The sequence below is a fragment of the Camelus ferus genome, chromosome 27 (genome assembly GCF_009834535.1).
Source record: "Camelus ferus isolate YT-003-E chromosome 27, BCGSAC_Cfer_1.0, whole genome shotgun sequence".
Lineage (NCBI taxonomy): Eukaryota > Metazoa > Chordata > Mammalia > Artiodactyla > Camelidae > Camelus > Camelus ferus.
In genome coordinates, this window is record NC_045722.1 from 22,423,279 (window position 1) to 22,443,018 (window position 19,740).

Consider the following 19,740-nt stretch of genomic DNA (forward strand, 5'->3'; position numbering starts at 1 on the left):
GATTGAGAACCTTTTAGATGTCACCTTTTAAACGCTGGAGCTTCATTAATTAACTCAGGCCCCAAAGCCATAAAGATGGTCAATGGTTGGGACCACAGCTTCCCTGTGAAGACCGAGAGCAATTCCCATCACCTCCCGGTGTGTCATCTCAGCCGTGGAGATCCTCCTCACCGCAGAGCTAAGCAAGGAGATTCCAGGCAAATCTTCACCATCGTTAGCACAGAGGCTGCTTCCTTGCAGGGACAGGTCCTCCTCTGAAGACCTGCTGTGCCAAGTCTCACGCACCTGTGACAGGTGAGGAAGTGTTTGCTCTAGAGAAGAAAGGCCCGTGCAAATGGGGCTGCCAACCTGGAAGTGGCAGCGTTCTTGCTCCAGGGGAAAAAACAAGTAAAGACTGGCTGCTTCTGGAAATATCCTGGGAGAGCAGACGCGATGGGGAGGCACCACCTAGTGCCCAGAGCTGGATCTGTTACTCAACGGGACCAACCTGCGCAGATGAGAGCCTTGTTCTTCAAAAGCAGCCTGTTCTAAAATGGCAAGTTATCATGCTGAAGTGGCTCAGTGCCCCTTCAAAAGGGGGAACTGTGATTCATAATCTGGTGAAGAAAGTATGTTTTTGTCACCCGAGATGTATGGAGATATTCTCAAATGTTTTCTAGCTAAAGATCTGACACGCTGGTTAAGTCTTCTAGCTCTCAACACAGATGTTTAAAAAGTTAATACTCAGATACCCAATTTCAAGGGGAAAATGGTAAGAATTTGTAAATGTTTCAAAAGAAATAATGAGTCAAACCCATTTTGGATTAGTAAGTGTTTTTCCTTCAAAAAAGGGCATACAACAGATCTACAGACTCATTTATCCCACTGAAACAGTTTTAAACGTGTCCATTGTGTGTTAATGAAACAGTCAATTACGAGTATATCTATTACAGTGCAGCAATGCCTTGAAAAATAAACATTTTACCTCTGAATAATAAAAGGAAGTTGCTATGATTATTCAAGATTATATTTTAATATAAAAAACATACAGGAAAAAGTCTACAATCTTTTTCAAGGAACTTGTAATTTTATTGATTTTCCAGGACTCTCATGACCTTTTATATTACTAACAAAATTCAAATCGTGGCAACCAGGCACAGAAGTTCTGCAGTTTACTTCAAACAGTCACATGTAAAGACCAGACTACATACATATTACATCTCAAAACTTACAGATGACTGACGTTTAGGCAGATTATTTAGCTAAAGAACAAAAACACATCCCACGTCCTGTAATCACAGCCGAAAAGCTTCTCAAGGCAGATTGCATTCAGGCCGAGATACAAGCGATACACTCCGACATGACCAACATAAAATCAAAGCCTAGGAATTGAACAGATTTTCAGTTGCTGCACAGGTTGTTTTTCAAGTTTAAGTCAGTCTAAGTTTTTTCACAGAAAAAAAATATATTTCAGGCAAATAAATTCCAGGTAAGCACGGTTGAGGGTTGTTTATTTTACCTTCATCAAGGCAGACACAGTACAGATGCTGTACATTAAAAACACACACGCACCACTCAGCACAGCGATTCCTACAGGCAAATGGACGTCTCCTAAGCCCGGCTCCTCTGGGAAGCACAGGACCACAGCTAAATGTACAAAGAGCCGTCCGCCGGTCCCACGTAGCCAACGCCGATGAGGAGGACATCAATCAGCGTCCAGACCCCCAGGCCCCCGAAGCTGAACAGCTTGCCGAGGCCTTCCCGCCACTGGCCCAGGTAGAAGCGGTCCGCTCCGAACCCACCGAGGGTGATGCTGCAACGGCAAACAGGCCTGGAATCCATCCAATGCCCACCCACGCCACCGCGGCCAGAAAGGCCCAGTAACCGCGCTGACTTGCATTCGTGAGAGGGCCCGGATGGTCACGCACAAACATCTCTCAATCGGGACACAAGCGACCATTTTACAAACTAACAGCCCTAAGTAACCATGGGCAAGAAGATCATTTAGATGTCACATGTAAACACACACTTTTTAGCTGGACTGAAATCTGATGCTCTCTTTTCAAGAAAAGCAACTGAGCTTGTTGCTTTTTACTCTTGAAGACGGCACGTCCGGGAGAGCCAAGTGGGAGCGTGGAGGCAGGCGACACCAGCGGGCCGCCCCCATCAAGTCGGCTAACTTGTCATCGCCCGTCTTTACAGGTTTTGTGTTAGAAGTAAATGACTTGTGAGGTTCCTTCTGACGCTAAGATCTAACAGTATTTGGACAACTTCTCATTATATTTCTTTTAAGGTTTTTATTATGGAAAATTTTGATATAAAAGTTAAAATCAAAGAGAACAGCACCCATGGCGCAGCTCCAGTGATAAGGAACATGTGTCCAACCTGGGCTCACCTATACCCTCCCCTTCCCCAGCACTGAGATGCAACCGCTGGCGTGTCACAGACACAGCAGATATTCTCAAAGAACCACGCTGAGCCCAGAGAAGAAAACTATTCTTACTTTCTAAAAGTCAGCTGTTAACTATACCATGGTAACTTCAGATGTTAACAATGTGGAGAAAACTAGGTGAGCGGTGTACAGGACCTCTATCTTTGCAACTTTTCTGTAAACTATTCCAAAATAAAAAGTTTATTAAGAAGTCAGTTGTTAGTTGTAACTGCTGACAAAGACTGTGGCTATGACTGAATCTCATTCTCGTTGCCTAAGATTTTCCATCTTGGACCCTCGGACACTTTCCAGGTGTGATTTCCCGCCAGGCAGGACCTTCCTCTTTCCCCAGCCCTGCCCCAGACACCAGGGGCCACCTGCCAGTACCTGGGGGCATTTCTGATTGTCACACCTTCGGGTATGGGGGTGGGTAACGTCTAGTAAGTAAAGTCCAGAGATCCAGCTAAATGTCCTGCTGTGCATTGGACACCCCACAGCAAAGAATTATTTGGCCCAAACACCAACAGTGACGAGGCTGAGAAGCCCCGACCCATGGCACAAGGCACATGGAGGTCACGGGTCTCAGGCTCTAAACCTTCCACAGCAGATGTACAAGTTTTTAATCAATGAAATTTAAACAGCACCCACCCGCCCTTCCTCTGGTGGGAAGAACTGGTACAATATTTTTTTGAATTGCTGAAAAGTTTAACAAATACAAGCACATTTTAATGTAAAAATTATATCTATAATTATATATGCATGATGGAGTTACAGGTGATTTTTAATGTTTTTCTTTGTGATTTCCATTTTTTCTAGTTTTCAGTACTGAGCATGTATTTTGGGGGGGAGTAATTAGGCTTGCTTATTTATTTACTAATGGAGGTACTGGGATTGAACCCAGGGCTTCCTGCATGCTGAACACTCACTCTACCACTAAGCTATACCCTCCCCCTGAGCATGTATTATTTTTATAATAAAGAAAAAAGTTACTTAAAATTAAAAATATACATCATAAGCCTACTCATTTGAAGCAGTACATAGCACTTTACTGATTCATGGTGCACTCAGGATGGGAAACACTGACTGGTTCTAATCACCCATGGTAAAGACTCAATGAAGTCATCTCTACAATGTGCAGGCGTCTTGGGAGAAAAGCTAGCAACCTGTTACTGAATTCCACGGAGGGTGGTGGCCTGAAGCCTAAATATGTTTCACCGTCTATGGAACACACATGGCAGGATCTGGGTGAGGGAGGAGACTGGCTGAGCTCAACATCTGGAAGACTCCACCAATCCCAAGGAAATCCACATGGCATCTCTAGTCTACTAGTAACAGAGCTTACCTCAGAGCCAGGGCAGTCGACCACTTATAACCTCCTGTCCAATTGCAGTACAGCATTTTTGGAAAAGTACGGTTACCTTAAAAAAAGGAAAAACAGTCTGCATAGAAACATGGTATAAAAATAACAGTCTGCATAGAAACATGGTATAAAAATGCTCTTACACAGAGATTAACGTGTAACTAGAGACCTTGTAATTTACAATCTAAAAAGACAATCTTACAAAAATAAACGTTCACTACAACGAGTGGTAAAAAGAAAGCCCATACCACCTATAAGCATAGATTTGACATTTAGTTCAGTTTTCTAAGGATCCCAGCTTGAAGACGTGCAATGCCCCATATGCTATCAGGACGCAGATAAGCGAAGAGGGAATAAGAGAGCGTGGAGCTGAGACAGACAAACGATGCTGCACAGACACCCCTGTGGACGCAGGCTCACGCCGAGTGCCCGTCCTGGGACTACCGGCTACCCACGGGGTATGCCACCCTGAATCTGCCTCACCCCCTCACCAACACCAATCCCTAAATGTGAAAGGCCAAATGGGCAACATTTAAAAGGAAATACAGGAAATTATGAATCTGGTGTAGGGAAAGAGTTCTTACAACAGAAAAGGACTAACTAGGAAAGCCTAAAACTTGCCGGATTTTTTTTAAGTTCACTGAGTTTACTGATGAGGCCTGGCATAACTGAAAAGTGCTGATAAACGTTTCTGAGTAGACAATTAAAACTTAATCCTCAACTTTCTCACTAGTTCCCTGAGTCAGCTTAGAGCAGCGCCGCAGACCGTGACTCACCCAGGCAGTGGACGTGGTCCCGCACGGTGCAGTTGGCGGCGAAGCGCTGCCGAGGACAGGACACTGTCATGCAGCTGGTGGAGCTGGAACACTCGTAATCAGCTTCCGGGAGCTGCCAGCAAAATCTGCAAGTCATGTTGAGGACGAAGCTCTTTTGGGGTTTGAAGTCTTGATCCTACACACCAAAGGACACGGACTCTTCAGTCACAGAGTAGTGGCTGGTTAACATGTCGGTAAGACTCTACAGCCACATGGCACAAGGTTTCTAAAATACTTACGTTTATGACCTAGGAGGAAGTGGCAGAAAGACAAGTACCAAACCAGTATGTATGCACAACAAACGTGCATGGTACGACCCTATGATCATAAACACACACCCCAAAATATATACACAAGGAAAAAATGTCTAGATAAATCCACATCAAGATAACAAAGGTTATCTCAGGATGCTAAGACTATTATTTCATCACTGTCACTCTGGCCAAATTCTTAATGATGAGTATGTGTACTTTTATAATACAGAAAAAAGGAAAATGCACTTGGTAAAGCCCTGGGGGCCCTGGGAGCTGGAAGGATAAGTGAGCCCACCTGTGCAAGGTCACTGAGCTGCAAGCTTTGTGCAGAAGGCCGGTGCCCGGCCCCAGCCCGAGGCTCCCTGGTCCCAACTCCCCCCCAGTAGCTCCACCAGGCTCCAGAACCCCAGGCTGTTACGGCGGTCACACAAGCAGGTCACCAACCAACAGGCGGCCACAGTAGGTCACTCTCAGCATGGAAAAGAACCACATGCAGAGGCTCAGCAAGTGCTCACTGCTGGCCCTAAGCTTTTGAAACCAGAGGTTTTTTTCCATTTCAATGTTAAAAGTCATTATTTTGCTGTCTGCTTATGAGAGCCACACATGTCCTCGTATGCTGCACATCTGGAAATTACAGAAGAAACGTGTAACCTCTCAGAAAGCACCACTCTTCACCTTCTTTCCTTCTTCCTTCCTGTAATGTGGACTTTTACAGGTGGAATTACGCTGAGGATGATTTGTATCCTCTTACCTGACATTAGATTGCTCTAAATAGTTTTCAAAATCATTTAAAATGGTCACACAATCACCTCTGGAGGTATCATATCTATTAATTTTTTTGATTAATGAAAAACTGCTTTTATGGATAATATTCAAAGCTAGGTAAGGTATCACTTGACTTAAGCAATACTGCTTTAAACGTCTGCATATTCCGAGCAATGAACTTGTAACATTCATTTCTTACCAACTGTTCTTTAAAACTAGGTAATAAGAGTACGAGGCACAAATTCCCACACAACAGGAAAGCAGGGAGGAGGCCAGCCCAGCTGGGCCCAGCAGCAAGCTCGGCTTACCTGCTCTGGCTTTCCAGGGATCCTGTTCTATACAGCGGCACGTTTACGTCACATATACTTTGGTTTTTTAAAAAATTTAATGTCCCATTGTTATTTACTTATTTAATTCTGTAGATATCAGTAAATCTCTCTAGAGCTGCCTAGTTCTTTTAAATATTTTTAATAGTATTTACTTCATTACACAGTTAACCAAAAATTAAATTGTTCTTTCTTGGATATTTACCCTGTCTCCAATCTTGCCTGGGTGGACAACGCAGCTAAGAATAACCTTAGGCATGTTTATTTGCATCTACGTGCAATACATAGTATCTGTAAGATACATTCCTAAATATGGAATTGCTGGGTCAAAGGTTAAGTCTCACATTTAAAGTATATTGCCTATAAGAGGTTGACCAATCTACCCATCCCCTAACAAGACATAAGAGTGTCCTTTATACCCTCAAGAACTCCAAGTGTCACCAAACGTTTTGATTGTTCTGCCAATCTGATAGGACAAAAAAAATGCATTAATTTGTATTTCTTTAACTGTGAGAAAAATTAAACTTTGTGTGAAAGCCTGTTTGTATTTCCTTTCCTATGAACCATCTACTTCTGTCCTAACACCAGTTTTCTACAGGATTGTCATCTTCTCACTGGCTTTTTGGAAATCTTTACACATTATGGATACTAGCACATTATTTGTCATATGTGCTAGAGATACTTTTCCCTAGTTTGCCATTGATCTTCTGCCGTTACGCTTTTTTAGGTCATGTAGAAATCTATAATTGTTAGTAGTCAGATGTACCAATTCTTTCTTTTACGGCTTCTAAATTTTATTTTACACTTAGGAAAATATTCCCTCTTTTGAAACTATAACCAAACTAGCTCATGCTTTCTCTGGTACTTTGTGGTCTCATTTTTTCACACTAAATCTTTGAAATCGATCTGGAATTTATTTTGGACAAAACAGGGTTCAACCCTTTCCCAGGCATCCCAGCATTTGCTGAGTCAGTCTTCGCACCACAAACAAGTCCAGACCCCTTCAAAAGCTCATGAGTAGTGAAAAGATTTGTTTCCCTTCCCTTGGTGAAACCGCGGTCTGACTAAGAGCACAGAACTCGTCCAAAAGGTTACACACAGAGCAACACTCCCGCCCAGCACAATTCCAGCGTGGCTCAACTGGCTTGGTCTCCACGATAACAGAAGCAGGAGACACCTGACCCCAAAGGGGCTGCAGGGTGCTTGCACTCATGTCTATTTCTATACCTAGCAGGGCCATTATAAAATAACTTCTTTGACTAGTGTAATCCAGGTGAGACTCCCAGGGCCTGTGAGTCCCTACTCAGGATGCCTGCAGGAGGACTAGGAGAGCTAGAAGGACTAGGAGGAATAGCAGAGCTATTTCTTTCTGTTAATCTGAAGTTCAAAATAAAGTGAGAGGGAGAAAGGGAAAAAGGGACTGGCGTGGGGAGGGCGGGAGGAGAGGCTGAATGTCTGCACATGTGCCTGCCATGTCTGCGGATTATCTCTGCCTGAATCACTAACCTATTTTGTGAGAAGGGACACCACAGACGGTCACTCGGTAAGGAAAGAACAGGTGGTCTGTCCCAGATCACCTGGCTGCAGCAGTCCTAGGACCCAGGGCTCTTGAGAGCCAGTATTTTACTGATCTTCACTTTGGAGAAGAAACAGACCACCAGCCTCCCTCAAGGCAGACTTCAGACACCACTCCTGCTCTCTGACAGGATGCACCCCTGCAGGCCAGCGCAGGGCGCGGGTGACACGAACGCTCGGGGCAGGAAAAGGGCAGGTCTCAGCCGAGTGGTGAGGACGCACCAGGCTGTGACTTAGGATCCGGAAACTTGCCTCAGCTCCGTAACTGTTCTACCTTTGTCATTTTTCCTGTCCTCTGCTATTTCCCATGACATGGAACCACTTGTTTGTGAAAGACCTCGGGAGGAAGAGATAGAGAACTAAGCTGCACTCAGCAACCAGTTTTGGGAGATGAATGTCAAGGAAGCCGAGGCAAACAACAAAAGAGGCCGATTCTGGAAAAGCTCCCCTTGATCATCCACGTGTTCTCCCTTTTCACCTACTATGCACCTAGTATGTGCCAGACCCAAGAGGCTTCAAAAGCCTTCAAACAGGTCTAGCCACTAGAGGAGGGTGTCAGGAGGACGACTATTTCAGACGCAGTAACAAAGCCAAGGACAATTCGAGGGAGCTGGGAAGACCACCCCTGGCAGCGAGCGCCTGAAAGGGAACCCTGGCAGACGTAAATGACAGACGCTTCAGTCACAAGAACTCCATTCACGGAGACCACACACACTCTCCCAAGTTTCCCCTCCAGAGTGAAGCCACCCTCACGCCCTCTCATGACCCCAGACTCCAGGAGAAATACAGAAAGAGCCTTCTAATCCAGCCCTTTGTGGGCCAAGTTCCAAAGAAGGGACAGGGAAAGGCACTCTGTCCCAGGAAGTGAAGGAAAGGCTAGACTCTCTGGGTCAAGGGAAATCTGCAAGAGGATGTGGTATGGAATCTGGTTTTCCTCCTCGACCATCTCCCAGAGTGAGGGCGGCACAGAAATGCTTTCGGAGAAGCTGCTCTGGGCCCATCCCCTCATTTAACAAGAGACAGCTTAATAAATCACAGTTAGTGACAGCAGGGAAGAGTGGAAGACTGCTGCATTACTCATTTCTACTCTTCACCTCACCAGATGCTAGTCAGCGGTCCCAAACAATGAAGTGTGTCATCATTTACCTGGTCCAGTTGTCAATAAATGCAGGTACCTGAGCCGCCCGGACCTACTTCCACTGGGCAGGTGTGGGACTGTCCCCAGGAGTCGGTGATACCAGGAGCCCTGGCCAAGTTGCTCGGACGCAGGCGTCACCAGCTCTGAACGCCTCTCCAGGCTCCTTCCTGGCTGTCAAACTACCAGACACAGGCTGCAGGTGTGACGATGGGTAGCAGGGTCATTTCTAATGGGTGACAACTGATGCACCTGAGCCTTTTCTACCTCTGACTTTTTTGTAATAACTCTGGTATTTATCCTTCCGTCAAAAATTGCTGTCTGAACCCTGGCAACCAAACCTTACTTTGGAAATGGAAATTTCAGCCGTCTTACTTTATGCCTAAAATATTGCTTAGAAAAAGCAGAGCACTTTCTTTCTGAATTTCCCCCATAGTCCGGGCTAAACTCTACTTATAACTCAAGGTTTACCCTGAGTTTACTGAGAATAAGAAAGTTGCAGTACTTACAACACAGGTAACAGAAGGTTTGACCGTGCAGTCAAAAGTGACAGGCTTCCCATAGACACAGGAGAAATTTGTCTTGCACTCTATACAGTCTGCGGGAAGTCTGCTACACAGACCGTTGCTGGGACACTTCATCACATAAGGTGGGATGTCGGTACTTTCTGTGAGAGGTGAGAGAGAAGCGTACTCTCTTACAACGCAGATGAGAACAACAGAGGAAAACAATTTTCTAAGGTTAAGGGGCATGATCATCAGCAGTAACACACGCTCCTGGAATGAAAAAGCAGACTGGGGTCAGAGACACCTGCAAGTAAAGCAGGGTTCTGCCACCAGCCAGCTGTGTGACCTTCTGCAACAGCTTGACAGCTAAGTAAAAAGTATTTAATGACTGTCTATAAAATGACCACGCAAATCAAATGACTATAATATACATCACGTACATACAACATATATAATTTGGGGCTGGGCATATATTAGGACCTCAAAAAATCTACCATGTTACAGGATGAAAAAACTAAGGCTTACTGATGGTAATGTTTGTTCAACATCACAGAGGGAGTGGCAAAGCTGGAACCAGAACCCAAATCTGTTTCCAATCCAGTGTTCCTTCCCCTTGAATTCACATTGACCCACTAACTCAATCAATCAGTACAATACGGTACCAACTCTAGAAAATGTACTCCATCATTATCCCACATTGGTGCTTCAAAAAGCCACAGTCTTCAAATAATATTTAGTTCCATCCTACCGAAGTTCAAAACAGTTCTCTATATTTGTAACTTAATCAGTCGCTTGCAGTTTTTTCCCAGCCAACCTAGCCAGGAGTACAATATATTTCTATCAGATAAGAGAGGATCAAAATTGCAAATAGTATCCTCAATAAATGCAGGTACCTCAGGGAGGAAGAGCTTTCAAAAATGCCCAAAAGAGTCAAAAATTCTCACCGTTTCTCTATAAAATAACCTATGTTTTAAACTCACATATGTGGCTGCCTCCTAGAAGTCTTTTTTTATTATTATTTATTTATTTATTTAAAATTTACTTTTTTGGGGGGGTGGGTAATTGGGTTTATTTATTTTAGTTAGTTTTACTGGAGGGGCTGGGGATTGAACCCAGGACCTTGTGCATGCTAAGCACTCACTCTACCACTGAGCTCTACCCTCCTCCCCTCCTAGTAGTCTTTTATATCCAAATCAGAATCAGTAAGGTACCTCTGCCAGCTTCAATTCATTGAAATAATGAAACTATAGAGACAAAGGTTCCATTTAGCAAAGACACTAATGGTCAATTAAAGTGGTCTGACTCGAAGTCACTATTAAGTAGGCAAATCTATAAAATACCATTTTTCTTTTGTTCCTGTTACTCTTGTGGCTGGAGGATGGTTATTTAGAATCACAAAGCCAGAACGACTTTAGAGGGCCAGGCTACCCCCACCATCTTAAAGATGAGAAAACCAAAACCCCCAAAGGTGCCCAACTTGCTCAAGCTCCCAGGAGAGCCAACAGACCTAGACAGAGCCCAGTCTGTGTCAGTCTCTCCCGGACCCTCCCACTTCACCCAGCGGAGGGGAGCCTTTACCATGCAACATCAGGAATAGGGTATAAGAAATACAGGAACTTTTCCGAAGGAAAAGGAGCATTGGTTGAAGGTTACCTAGATGGATGAATAAACAAAGAAACAAAAAACAGGAATAAAGAGATGGAAATGAGAAGCCTGAGACTGGAGAAAGAGGTGAGGCCAGAAAGTCAAAAGCTATTGAAATACCAAGACTGCCTACAGAAAATGCCCATCTCTGCAATGAGTTCACATAACCTAAAATACAATAAATAAGACACTCGGGAAATGGAAAGTGATTTCATACTCTAAAAGAAAAGCTGTGGAAAAGGAGAGGGAGCTCTAAGACGAACAGAAGGCGCGCAGTACCTGCCGCCCCGGGAACCACCGTGAAAGCGCGTGTCGGGCCCGGGTCCTTCCCCGCCGGGGCCGGCGGCTGCGAGCGCTCCACGTCCAAGGCCCCTGCGAGCGAGAGACACGTTATCCGGGACATGAACGTCTCCTGCGAGTGGAGACACACGTTCTCCGGGACACGAACGTCTCGGCCCCCGTGGTCAACACGGAACGCCTGCCGGCCTGGCCGCCCCGGAAACCCAGACCGCGGCCCACAGGACGACACCGAGCACTGCCCGCCGCCCCCTGGGCCGGCACCGCGCGGACCCTTGCCTCTAACTCACCACCGCCCGACAGGATGTAGAACTGCGAGAGGAACAGCAGCGCGCGACACGGGCGGAGCAGGCCCCAAACCTGGACTGCCGCAGCCGCCATCTTGCCGGCGCGCATACACTTCCGGGCTGCCGGCAGGGGTTGAGCCGGGGGCGGGGCGTCGGGGCCGGGTCTGATCGGGGGGCGGGGCGTCAGAGGCTGGATCTGAGCCGGGGGCGGGGCGTCGGGGGCAGGTTCAGCCAGCCCCTCCACCCCGTTCCCGGTAGCCAGGGCCCAGGGTCGCAGCTGCTCCTGGTTCTACGCCCCACGTGGGTCTCCGTCCCCACTCGGGTCTCCGTCCCCACGCTCCCCGGAGGCGACGCGATGCCGGGAGGCTGCTCGGTCCTCCAGCGACACTGGCGCCCTTGGACTCTTATAGGGAAGAGTTTGATGGAGAAGAGTTTGTTTGGAAGGAAGTAGTGGGACAGAGCCCTTTCCTCCCGTAGGTGAAGACTGGGAAGGTCACCTGGGAACAAACTTCACACCGGAAGCGTCTGCAAGCAAAGGCGGGCAAATTTGGGAAGTTGGCCCTTATTTACATGTGCCTGGATGTGTATGCTGCTCTGCACTAGATTGAGAAATTGGTTAATTTCATACTAAAAAGGACTGTCAGGTGTGCCAAGTGGCCCCAAGGGCCCTGTTGGGCCCACTGATGTCGACCCCCATTTTTCGGCTCTCATTGTCTGCCTGTGATGTCTCAACAGATAAAGTGCATTTTCTACTGGGTTTGTCTCCCCTAACAAATAGCCCTGGGTAATGCTCAAGCTGGCTTACTTCAGCCCACCTTATCAGTCACCCCCCCCCCCCCACTGCCTTTCACAGACCCTAAACCTTTTACCTCACCTGCAACCAGAGACTTGTGCACAAGCCAATCAGGCACCTTGTGACCTGAGCTTATAAAAAACCCCAATAACCGGCCTTTGGTGCTTACACAGGAACCCCTCGCCTGTGTGGTCCGCTGTTGTCTGTGTACCCCAATAAACTCCTTTCTATTCTTAGATTTAACCTCTGGTAAATTCTTTTACCAACCCTTGTTATCAGCCCACCCCGTTGTGTGACACACAACAAGCCCCACTCCCCACAAGCCCGTCAGTGCCCAGTGAGCATCTCTGCACATCCTGCCTCCTTAAAGATGCGTGTTACTCCCAAGGAAATTCCTGGGACTGGGAGAGGCTGCACGTGAGCTATAATGATCAGGTCTTAGACACCCCCCACCCCACCCACCGCCTGCAGATCCTGGGACTGGAGCCTGGATTAAGGAAGGGCGAAAATAGCCCCTCCACAGGGAAGGCCAAGCTGGAGAGTGCGCGGCTCTACAGCCTCTCCCCTCGCTCTCCTGGGGACCCACACTTTGTCATGGGCTGTTGACGTGATTCCCTCTTCCCACTCACCCGCTACAGAATCATTTCAGGTGTGGGAGTCTCTGATCACCCCACTCCCTCACTAGTACGTGTGGTGAATAAAGAAACATATCAAATAGTACTTGGCCTCAATAAACGTTAGCTTAAAAAATCGTAAGGCACGATTTGCACCTTCCAGCATTATATGGGTCTCATATGTAGCACACTGACCCTTGAACAACCTGGGGGTTAGGGGTGCAGTGGAGAATCCACATATAACTTACACTGGGCCCTCCTCCAGTTCTTCCCATACGGGTGGTCCTACCTCCTTAGATTCAGCCAACCACGGGCAGGATCCTGTGGTACCCGGGTTACTTACTGTTGAAAAACATCCATATGTAAGTGGATGTTTGAGCCCGTGCAGCTCAAACCCCTGTTGTTCAAGGGTCAGCTGCAGTTTTACCAGCTCTTCAGGAAGCTAACTAAATGATACATGCATAGGGAAGAGACAGTGTGTCTTAAATTTATTTTGAATCCACAGCACATACCCAAATAAACGCTCGAACAATACTCCTTGATTGGTAGCTAAATTCTGTTGGCATAAAGCCACTTTAATTCGATTCTGAGCAGTAAGGTATTCCTTTCAGTTAAAATCAGACATCCACTTGTGTCTATAAATCAGTGGACTGTCATCCCATGAAAAAAGTAACTTAACTTTAGGGGAGCAGATAATTATAGTATAAACTCATAGCTGAAACACTGGAAGCGCTATGTAGCACATTTTATTTGAGAATTTATCTTTTCTAGAGATAAACAGGTTCAACTGTCAGAAGCATTAAGAGGCAACTCTTAAACTACAGTGGATACTACAGCAGACTGCACAACTGAAATATCTGAGTTCAGATCCTTTGTCAGTAATCCAGGATTTAGTACTAGCTTCTTATTTTGTGGTTGTTGGTTAGTTAAAACAAATTAATGGCTCCGATTTTGGAGGTAAATTTCCAGTGTGAACTTCCGTAAAACTTAAGTTAAAAAAAAACAAATATCGGAGACATAATGCTATTAGAAAATAAATTTCCCCCATATTCAAAGAGCTTTGCAGACTTTTGTTTGAAACCTCTTTTGAAAATCACAGCTTTTAACAAGAACATCTCATAATGCTCATTTCCTAGTATTCCCCCCTTTTGATGAATAGCATTTTACCATTTAAGTCTCTCAGGACATCTGGGAAATTAAAAGTTGTCCGCAGACATTAGTGAATTAACTTTTATGCTATTCCCACACTGTCTCCTTTCTCACTGTGCCCATCGGTGGACCCCACAGTGGTCCAAAGTTCTCAGAAGTACTAGTGTTAACGAAGAAAAATGCACTGTTGGGGGTCAAAGCAAGGTTAAAGAGAAGTGAGTACAAGGAAAGGACATCAGAATTCTTCCTCAGCATTTAGTGTACGTGATGTCTTGAGATTCTTCAGTCTGTCCATGGCAGAAGCTACGGAAATCTCTCCATGAATTTTGTTGTCTCTTGTTCGAACATTTACAGCATTATTTGCCTTTTCCTTTTCTCCAACCACTGCAGAAAACAAAGGGAAATAAACGGATTTTAAATCAATGATTTATAAATATTAAATCAGCAGCCATGTGACACGTTGTTATTGAGTTTTTCTTCTTACTATCAATCACTAAATATCAGCCTAATAACTAAGTTTCTTGAGGCAAGGAGTGACTTCTCATCTTCTCTCTACTGTCCACTTTTAAGAACATCTTTTGCAGTCTTGGGGCACAAATGGGCGCACAGAGCTCTTAGAGACCCCCTCACTCCACCTGGCATCCTCCATGAATGGAAGGGTAGGCGCCAGGCACATGCCCAACCAGAACTTTCTGGAATGTCCGTAAAAGGTGTGTTCTCTCTAGTGCCCTGTACTATGAGTTGATGCAGAATTCTGCAGCCATGTTTCCTGCAGGGTGAAAGGAAGAACTTGGTCACTTGATCAGCAAGTAAGGGGAATAAAGCAGATATTCAAGGGGAGCGTGAAGGACCAGAACAAAACAGGGAACCGAAATGGGGAGAAACAGTCCTGGTAACGGGTGAGTTCCCTGCTTCAGTTACTTCTCTAGGGGTTTGGCTATTTAATTCTACAGTCCATGGCATCAGACACTCTGACACCCAACACATTTCATCATAGTCTAAGCCAATTTGAAACTTCTGGCACCACGAGAAGCCTGACTGAAGCATCACTTTTGATGAGAAACTGCTCACAGGGCAACCCTGTGTGTATTTATTTTACCTTCTGCAGAAACTGTCAACTTTCCAGGAGATAACAATGTTGTGCCTGCAGGCATATCAGTATCAGTTTCCCTTGGTTTTGAATCATTTTTACAGTCAAAATTTTAGATTCTGCATCCAATTTTTCATATGCCTCAAGGACATCTTTTTTTTTTTCACTTGATTCTTTTCTTTTGATCATCTGAAATTTGACCCCTTTCCACTCATTAGCATAATCCTGAAGATTTCTAATAAACCAGAAAAGCAAAGGAGAGTATTTCAGGCTCGTCACATGGCTGAAACATACAGTGTATAATTCTACTGATAAGATCATTTCCAAATTACTTCTCATTGTTGGTTTGAGATACTACTTCTTGCTAGTAACACTACACTATAGGATTCACCTGAAACTTTCTAACTCTTCTTCCAGCAAAGGATACCCAGCCAGGAAGACCACAGATTCTTCTTTGTAAGTATTCAACAGTTATTTGTCATAATCAGGTAGTTATACCATATTCCTTACTTTGGTTTTTTTTGTTGTTGTTGTTTATTTGTTTTGGAATTAAAGTGAAAAAACAAGCATTTGGGAAAATATATACAAATTTAGATTACCCAAAATAAAATTATACTGAGCCAGCTGTGCATTTCGGATTTTCTTATCGAGGGTACAACTGTGATCTAAATCAACGTCAGCCATGAATCCTTCTGCAAAAAATTCACTGGATACCTACAAGAAAATGAAACATGTTTATTATTTTATTTTCATTTTTAAAAATTGTAGTTTACAATGTTGTGTCAACTTCTGATGTACAGCATGTTTCAGTCATACATACACATACATACATTCCTTTTCAGATTCTTTTCCATTATAGGTTACTATAAGATACTGAATAGAGTTTCCTGTGCTGAACAGTAGGACCTTGTTGTTTATCTATTTTATATGTAGTAGTTAATATGTGCAAATCCCAAACTCACAATTTATCCCTTCCCACTCCCTCTCCCCATTGGTAACCATAAGTTTGTTTTATGTCTGTGAGTCTATTTCTGTTTTGTAAGTAAGTTCATTTGTATCATATTTTAGATTCTACATGTAAGTGGTATCATATGGAATTTGCCTTTCTCTGTCTGACTTCACTTAGAATGATAATCTCCTGGTCCATCCATGTTGCTGCAAATGGCATTATTTTTATTTTTTCTTATGGCTGAGTAGTATTCCACTGTGTGTATATAACCACATCTTATCCAATCATCTGTCAGTGGACCTTGAGGTTGTTTTCATGTCTTGGCTATTGTAAATAGTGCTGCTATGAACATTGGGGTGCATGTCTTTTCAAATTAGAATTCCCTCTGGGTTACTGCCTAGGAGTGGGATTGTTGAGAAACACATTTATTATTACATAGTATGGTGGCCAGCCTCCAAGGTAACCCACTCGGTACCCCGACTACTTGGGTAGTTCCCTCCATGCTGTGGTCTGTGTGTCCACAGTAGAGGGCGGACGTGATGGCGTGTGACTTCTGACATGAGGGCCCTTTAGGGCTGAGACCTAGGCTGGGAGGACATGCCAGAGACCTCTGAGAAGCCTGTGAGGTGAGGCGGTGGGCACCCACAATGAGGTGAGTGGCTCCCCCAACACCTCTAGCCTCACACGGTGCCCCGAGCTGGAGTCACCCAGCCATGCTGCTCCAAGATTCTGAATCGCGGAAACTGTGAGATAATAAAGGCTTGCTGTGGACCTACTGTACGGCACAGGGAACTACAGTCAATAGCTTGCAACAACCTATAATGGAAAAGAATCTGAAAGAGAATATATATATATATGTATAAATGAATCACTATGCTGTACACCTAAAACCAACACAACATTGTAAATCAGCTGTACTTCAATTAAGTATAAATTTTAAAAAATAAATAAATGGATGCTTGTTTTAAGCTGTCAAGTTTTAGGGTAATTTATTATGCAGCAAGAGATAATCCAAGTATCCTTCCCTAACAGAGTCATGAGGAAAAGAGTAACGATGAGATGTTTAAAATACCAATTCCTCAAAAACATGAATAAAATAGTTCTGATACAGCTACACAGACGTGATTCAGGTGTTACTCCCAACTACTGAAAACATGAGGTCGTAAATTAATGTGTTGGTTATGCAATATTTTAAGGCATGAATAACATTCCAAGTCAATGACCCTTATAGGTCACATGCCAAGATTATGTACTTTAAAGGTCTCCAATTTTACCTGAAGTGCGTAGTTTTCACAAGTTGGCCCCACAGGGATGACCATTACCTGGCGAGGAGACAGCCAGAAAGGCCTGAAAAATATAAGTAATATGTACTTTCAAAGTGACCATTTATTACAAGATTAAAAAACAATCAAAGATTTTTTTTTTAAGTAAGTCTTCACAAGAGAGGTGGTTCAGTATGGAAGTTAAAGCAACCTAGATTAAAAGACAGTAGAGTAGACAAAAGAGGTAAACTGGGCATTTTGACTGGAAAGGAAAGGAAAAACCTCACTTACCATCTGATCCAGCAACCTCCCTCCTGGGCACTTACCCCAGAGAAACGGAGACAAGTTCACACAAACACCTGCACACTAACGTTAACAGCAGCTTTTTATCAGCCCCAAGCTGGAAACACCCCAGTGCCCTCCAGCAAGTGAATGCTCCAGCCGGAGCATCCATGGGATGGAACACTATCAGCAGTAAGAGGGGACCAATGACTGACACGTGAGACACCTCAGATGGATCTCAAGGGAATCCTACGCTTGAAGAAAGCCAGTCTTGAAGGGAGGGTGTAGCTCAGTGGTAGAGCGCATGCTTAGCATGCACAAGGTCCTGGGTTCAACCCCAGTACCTCTGTTAAAAAAATAAGTAAAAATCTAATTACCTCCCCCACCCCCCCCCAAAAAAGAAAAAGATAGTCTCAAGGGGCTGCATGCTCTGATTGCATTTGTGTAACATTCTGGAAATGACAAAATTACAGGGATGTAGACCAGGTTAGTGGCTGCCAGAGACTGTGACAGGGGTGGGGTAGGAGCTGTGTGGCAATAAACGGTGGCACGAGGGATCCTTGAGAGTAGTGGACCTGTGCTGCGTCCTGACGGAGGGGCACACAAGTCCAGATACTTGCACTGGTGAGGTCCGAATAAGGCTGGTGGGTGGCATCACTGTCAATTTCCCAGCCTGCAGCGACGCTGGGTATAGCTTTGTAGTATGTCACCACTGAGGGAAACTGGGTGAAAGGTATGCTCGACCTCTGAGTTATGATTCTACAATTATCTTGAAATGAAAAAAATTCTTTTAAAGATGGAAAGTGGGGTATAAGCAATGTTGATGGGGGAAAAGTTTGCCTTTTTGTTCCTCAGAATGAATATTTAGTTTGGAGGTGGAAGGAAATGCCCGCGGACTGTTACCTGCAGCACTTTGTGAACATTATGTGTTTATACCTTTATTCTTAAATTGGTACCCTGGGAGTGGGGCCAAGTATTTTCCAGACAGCAGCTAGGTCTTTGAAGGGCTTGACATAGGTGGAAAGGTGACTTTTTAATTTCACTGAGCTCCCAGAAAAGGTACATGATAGAGTTCTGCCACTCTGTCTTTGTTTTTTTTGATTTGTTTTCTGGCCCGGTCGATGCAATAAGAATTTTTTATTTGCTGTTTGGAGATTTGCTAGTTATAAGGCAAGACCCACCAATTTTTTCATATTAGCTTTATCTTTTAGATAGAATCTTTACACATTTTTTTTATTTGGGAGGGGATTAGGTTTCTATTTATCTTCAGTGGAGGTACTGGGGGTTGAACCCAGGACCTCACGCATGCTAGGCACACACTCTGCCACTGAGCTATACCCTTCCCAGCTTTTAGACATGATTTGTAGGAACAATAGACATAGATTTCTTTGCCGCATCACTTACCACTTTCCTCCATAGTTTTCCGAGAGAATGGCTATCATCCTTTCCAAGGACCCCAAAATGGCCCGATGAATGATCACAGGGTTCTTCTTATCATGGCCATCCTTACTAAAAATGAACGTGATACATTTAAGTGTTTTCTTAAGATTCAGAAGTAACTTTGTCTTCTTACCTATATTTAAAAATTACATTTCCAAACAAGGTAAAACAAGAGATTCCTCCTAAAGTATCTTTAAGCATCAATGTGCCATGAATTAGAAATAAAGAGTTTTTTCCCTGACAAATTATGGTATCTTTTATAAACCAAAGGGAAGTGAAATGTATCCGCTAGGAAAAAGCAGGATAATATTAGATTGCCATCTCTATCACAAGTCTGCTGATTATCTTTATTCTAAACTATCAGCTTACAACAGTTTTCTCATATTGAGAGGCAATCTTACAAATCATGTTTTTTTTTTAATTAACTTTATTTTGAACTATGGCTTACTCCACCAGTACAGTACTGAACCATTATCAAAGATGTTGAAAAACTAGAGAAAACAGGTTTCTGTATTCTGTAATGGAATATGTTGATATTCTATTAATTTGGGTTAATAGTTATGACCACAGTGGTTGGCAAAAAATTTACCAACCCTGTTTAATTACTGTAACTTAATCATTAGTTATCAGAGAACACCGAAAACATACACACACTTAGAGAGAATAGTATAATGAACTCCCCACATGATCCTTTCTCAGCATCACCAAATGTCAATTCACAGCCCATCTTGTTTGGTCCAAATGCACCCCATTCCTGACACTTTCTACTGCAAACACACTGCCATAT

At 44.2% G+C, this 19,740-nt stretch overlaps 2 protein-coding genes across 2 annotated transcripts in view; both read right to left on the bottom strand.

The window, feature by feature from the left end:
* Window positions 1-996: 996 nt before the first annotated feature.
* On the bottom strand, window positions 997-11,536 carry TM2D3 (TM2 domain containing 3). Its single transcript, XM_032468900.1, has 6 exons — window positions 11,378-11,536; window positions 11,070-11,162; window positions 9,150-9,307; window positions 4,547-4,721; window positions 3,753-3,828; window positions 997-1,792 (listed from the first exon to the last, which is right to left on the bottom strand). Exons 1-6 carry the CDS (start codon window positions 11,481-11,483, stop codon window positions 1,627-1,629), a joined length of 774 nt encoding a protein of 257 aa, XP_032324791.1. The 5' UTR covers window positions 11,484-11,536; the 3' UTR covers window positions 997-1,626.
* A 1,716-nt stretch (window positions 11,537-13,252) lies between these two features.
* Window positions 13,253-19,740, bottom strand: part of TARS3 (threonyl-tRNA synthetase 3) — a 38,638-nt gene continuing 32,150 nt past the window's right edge. Inside the window, exons 16-19 of the mRNA XM_032469204.1 lie at window positions 18,918-19,022; window positions 17,244-17,316; window positions 15,620-15,734; window positions 13,253-14,314 (exon numbers count right to left, since the gene is read on the bottom strand). Coding sequence (XP_032325095.1) covers window positions 14,166-14,314; window positions 15,620-15,734; window positions 17,244-17,316; window positions 18,918-19,022 — 442 coding nt within the window. The 3' untranslated portion in view covers window positions 13,253-14,165. The remainder of the gene's footprint in view (window positions 14,315-15,619; window positions 15,735-17,243; window positions 17,317-18,917; window positions 19,023-19,740) is intronic.